The 4,328-nt window shown below is 65.6% G+C and overlaps 1 protein-coding gene across 1 annotated transcript in view; it reads left to right on the top strand.

The window, feature by feature from the left end:
* Window positions 1-3,532, top strand: part of LOC114071787 (otoferlin-like) — a gene marked incomplete at its 5' end in the record, with an annotated part of 13,004 nt that extends 9,472 nt beyond the window's left edge. The window contains 5 exons of the mRNA XM_027909643.1: window positions 533-631; window positions 1,237-1,478; window positions 1,988-2,166; window positions 2,312-2,412; window positions 3,293-3,532. Of these exons, the coding sequence (XP_027765444.1) occupies window positions 533-631; window positions 1,237-1,478; window positions 1,988-2,166; window positions 2,312-2,412; window positions 3,293-3,473 (802 nt within the window). The remainder of the gene's footprint in view (window positions 1-532; window positions 632-1,236; window positions 1,479-1,987; window positions 2,167-2,311; window positions 2,413-3,292) is intronic.
* Between the last annotated feature and the right edge of the window lie 796 nt (window positions 3,533-4,328).

Below are 4,328 nucleotides of genomic sequence, written 5' to 3'. Positions count from 1 at the left end.
AAAGGGACCTTAAAGATCATTTAATTCCAATCCCCTGCCACGGGCAGGGACACCTCCCACTATCCAAGTTGGATCCAACCTGGCACTGCCAGGGATCCAGGGGCAGCCATAGCTTCCCTGGGAATTCCAGCCCAGCCCCTCCCCACCCTCCCAGCCGGGAATCCCTTCCCATCTGTCCCTGCCCTCTGGCAGTGGGAAGCCATTCCCTGTGTGCTGTCCCTCCATGCCTTGTCCCCAGTCCCTCTCCAGCTCTCCTGGAGCCCCTGCAGGCTCTGGAAGGGGCTCCAAGCCCTCCCTGGATCCTTCCCTTCTCCACCTGAACAATCCCAGCTCTCCCAGCCTGGCTCCATGGGAACAGTCCCATCCCTCCCATCACCTCCCTGGTCGAGATCCCCTCCTGTTCCTGCCCTCACAACCCCTCGGTTGATCCCTGTGAGATCCCGGTGCCTGTCCCTCCTTTCTGGCTGCCCCCCACCCCCACCCCCCGCTCCCCTCCCTGCCCCTCTCCTGGATTTCCCCTTCCCCCTGCCAGGTACGAGCTGCGGGTGATCGTGTGGAACACGGACGAGGTGATCCTCGAGGACGACGACTACTTCACCGGCGAGAAGTCCAGCGACATCTTCGTCAGGGGGTGGGTGCCCTGGCACCTCCCACCTCCCGCTATCCCAGGGGATCCAACACTCCAGGGATCATCCAGGGGCAGCTACAGCTTCCCTGGGAATTCCAGCCCAGCCGGGAATCCCTTCCCAATCTCCCTCTGGCACTGGGAAGCCATTCCCTGTGTCCTGTCCCTCTCCAGCTCTCCTGTGATCCCTTTCCAGCCTGCTCTGCTCCAGCAGCGCTCCCAGCTCCCGTTCCTTAACACCTCCCTGCCCCCAGACAACCCACCTGCATCTCCTTCTCCCAAACTTCCCTGTCCCCCCCGGCCCCTGAGCCCGGCGTGGTGCCCCTTGGAGACGCTGCAGCAGTGCCCGGAGCAGCCCCTTTGCCCCCCATAACCCGTGTCCCCCCAGTCCTGGCTGCAGGAACAGGGTGCTCCTGCCCCCATAACCCGTGTCCCCCCAGTCCTGGCTGCAGGAACAGGGTGCTCCTGCCCCCATAACCCGTGTCCCCAGTCCTGGCTGCAGGAACAGGGTGCTCCTGCCCCCATAACCCGTGTCCCCAGTCCTGGCTGCAGGCACAGGGTGCTCCTGCCCCCCCTGACCCGCGTCCCCCCTCGCCCCTCCGGCCCCGCAGGTGGCTGAAGGGTCAGCAGGAGGACAAGCAGGACACCGACGTCCACTACCACTCGCTCACCGGGGAGGGCAACTTCAACTGGAGGTACATCTTCCCCTTCGACTACCTGATGGCCGAGGAGAAGATCGTCATCTCCAAGAAGGAGTCCATGTTCTCCTGGGACGAGACCGAGTACAAGATCCCGGCCCGGCTCACCCTGCAGGTCTGGGACGCCGATCACTTCTCGGCCGACGATTTCCTGGGTGAGCCCGAGGGGGGACGGAGGAGACCCGGTGGGAGGGGAGGGGACGGGAGGGAGGGAGGGGAGGCGGGGAGGGCAGGGCAGGGCAGGAAGGCGCTGCGGAGGGATAAGGACGGGCTGGATCCCTGGGCTGAGGGATCAGGATGGGCTGGATCCGTGGGTTGTGGGATCAGGGGAGGGGCAGGGGGCACATCAGGAGGAATTTGTCCCTGGAAAGGGTGGTCAGGCACTGGCAGGGGCTGCCCAGGGAGGTTTGGAGTGCCCAGCCCTGGAGGTGTCCCAGGCAGGCACTCAGTGCTCTGGGCTGGGGGACAGGGTGGGGATGGGGCACGGGGGGAATCCATAGGCTGGGAGGGCTTTCCCAACCCGGCTGATCCCAGGATTGTGGGAGCCCTGCTGGCTCCCAGGGCTGGCCCAGAGCTCCTCCCCGGGGCGGGAGCTGCTGGGGCAGCCCCCTCTGCAGCGTTTCGGGGGTTGCCAAGCCCCGTGCCCCCCCCTGTGCCCGGGCAGGGGCCATCGAGCTGGACCTGAACCGCTTCCCCCGGGGGGCCAAGACGTCCAAGCAGTGCAGCCTGGAGATGGTGACCAAGGAGGCCGAGCTGCCCATGATCTCCATCTTCAAGCAGAAGAGGGTGAAGGGCTGGTGGCCCTTCGTGGCCAGGGACGAGAACGACGAGCTGGAGGTCACGGTAAGGGGGTTCTGCGCCCCGGGGGGGGGGTCAATCCTACCCTCCCTGCAGACACTCCCACCCCCCCAGCACCGCATTGCCCCGGGACCCCTCTGTCTCCACGAGCCTGGCCCGGGTCTCAGCACAGCTCTGGGCTCCCCTGCAGGGCAAAGTGGAGGCTGAGCTGCACCTTCTGACGGCCGAGGAGGCAGAGAAATCTCCCGCTGGGCTGGCCCGGAACGAGCCCGACCCCCTGGAGAAACCCAAGTGAGTGGGAGGCCCCTCCGTGCAGCAGCTCCCCGGGGGGTGGGCTCCTGTCCCCCTGGAGTGCTGCATCCAGCTCTGGGGCCGTGGGAATGAGGCCAGAGGGGGACACGGAGCTGCTCCAGGGCTGGAGCCCCTCTGCTCTGGAGCCAGGCTGGGACAGCTGGGAATGTTCACCTGGAGAAGGGAAGGATCCAGGGAGAGCTCAGAGCCCCTTCCAGAGCCTGCAGGGGCTCCAGGAGAGCTGGAGAGGGACTGGGGACAAGGGATGGAGGGACAGGACACAGAGAATGGTTTCCCAGTGCCAGAGGGCAGGGACAGATGGGAGATTGGGAAGGGATTCCCGGCTGGGAGGGTGGGGAGGGGCTGGGCTGGAATTCCCAGGGAAGCTGTGGCTGCCCCTGGATCCCTGGGGTGTCCCAGGCCGGGTTGGAGCAATCTGGGCTAGTGGAAGGTGTCCCTGCCCGTGGCAGGGGGTGGGACTGGATGGGTTTTAAGATCCTTTCCCACCCAGAGCAGTCTGGGATCTCTGACTCTGGGAGGTGTGGTGGGATGGTCCCTCTGGAGTGAGGGATGTGGGAATGGGCGTCACGGGCAGAGCCATCTTTAGTGCTTCTCCCACTGCCTGCTCTTCCTGCCCTGCTGCTTTTCCTTCATCCCTTTCCCCATGGAGAATGCCATGGAATCAGGGCATCACTGGCTGGTCTGGGTGGGAAGGGGCCTCCTTAAAGCCCATCCACTTCCCCCTCCCACCGGCCCAGGCTGCTCCAAGCCCCGTCCAACCCAGCCTGGGACACTTCCAGGGATCTGGGGGCTCCTCTGGGCACGCAGGGAGGTGTGGGAATAACCCTGGTGCTGGAATAACCCCTCCCTTGCCCCTCAGCCGCCCGGACACGTCCTTCATCTGGTTCCTGAACCCACTCAAGTCCATCAAGTACCTCATCTGCACCCGCTACAAGTGGCTCATCATCAAGATCGTGCTGGCCCTGCTGCTGCTCGTCATGGTCGCCCTGTTCCTCTACAGCATGCCGGGCTACATGGTCAAGAAGCTGCTGGGAGCCTGAGGGACAGGAGCCTCTCCCACCTCCCAGCCCTCCCTGGCCCCATGGCCTTCTCCTCCCCACAGCCCTGGGCAGCTCAGGGGGCATCATCTCCTCCTCCTCACGGCCCTGGGCAGCTCAGGGGGCATCATCTTCTCCTCCCCACGGCCCTGGGCAGCTCAGGGGGCATCATCTTCTCCTCCCCACGGCCCTGGGCAGCTCAGGGGGCATCATCTCCTCCTCCTCACGGCCCTGGGCAGCTCAGGGGGCATCATCTCCTCCTCCCCACGGCCCTGGGCAGCTCAGGGGGCATCATCTCCTCCTCCTCACGGCCCTGGGCAGCTCGGGGGGCATCTCCTCCCTGTTGCTGCTGCTGCTGGGCCCTCTCCTTCAGTCCTCCTCTGGTCCCCTTCAGGCTCTGCTCCCAGGGGTGTGGGGGCTGGGATTGATCCCGAGGCTGTGCAGCCCTGGCTGGGACTGGGATTGATCCCAAGGCTGTGCAGCCCTGGCTGGGACTGGGATTGATCCTGAGGCTGTGCAGCCCTGGCTGGGACTGGGATTGATCCCGAGGCTGTGCAGCCCTGGCTGGGATCGATCCCGAGGCTGTGCAGCCCTGGCTGGGATCAATCTCGAGGCTGTGCAGCCCTTACCAGGGCTGGGATCAATCCCGAGGCTGTGCAGCCCTTACCAGGGCTGGGAGGAGTGCCCAGCCCACTCAGGGAGGCTCAGGGGCCTCTGCTCTCCTGGGGGGGGGGGTCTCAGCCCCCAGGCCCAGGGCAAGGAGAGGGGAGCTGGGGCTGCACTGCTGGAGCTCTGGGAGTGCTCTCAAAGGGCTCCTCGCAGGGATGCTCAGAGCCCAGGCTGGAGCAGGGACCTGGG

This window comes from Empidonax traillii, unplaced genomic scaffold, assembly GCF_003031625.1.
Source record: "Empidonax traillii isolate 1590-97213 ecotype Southwest subspecies unplaced genomic scaffold, ASM303162v1 scaffold2282:size29042, whole genome shotgun sequence".
Taxonomy (NCBI): Eukaryota; Metazoa; Chordata; class Aves; order Passeriformes; family Tyrannidae; genus Empidonax; species Empidonax traillii.
The sequence above is the reverse complement of the archived record's forward strand: the minus strand, read 5'-3'. Positions and strand labels throughout refer to the sequence as shown.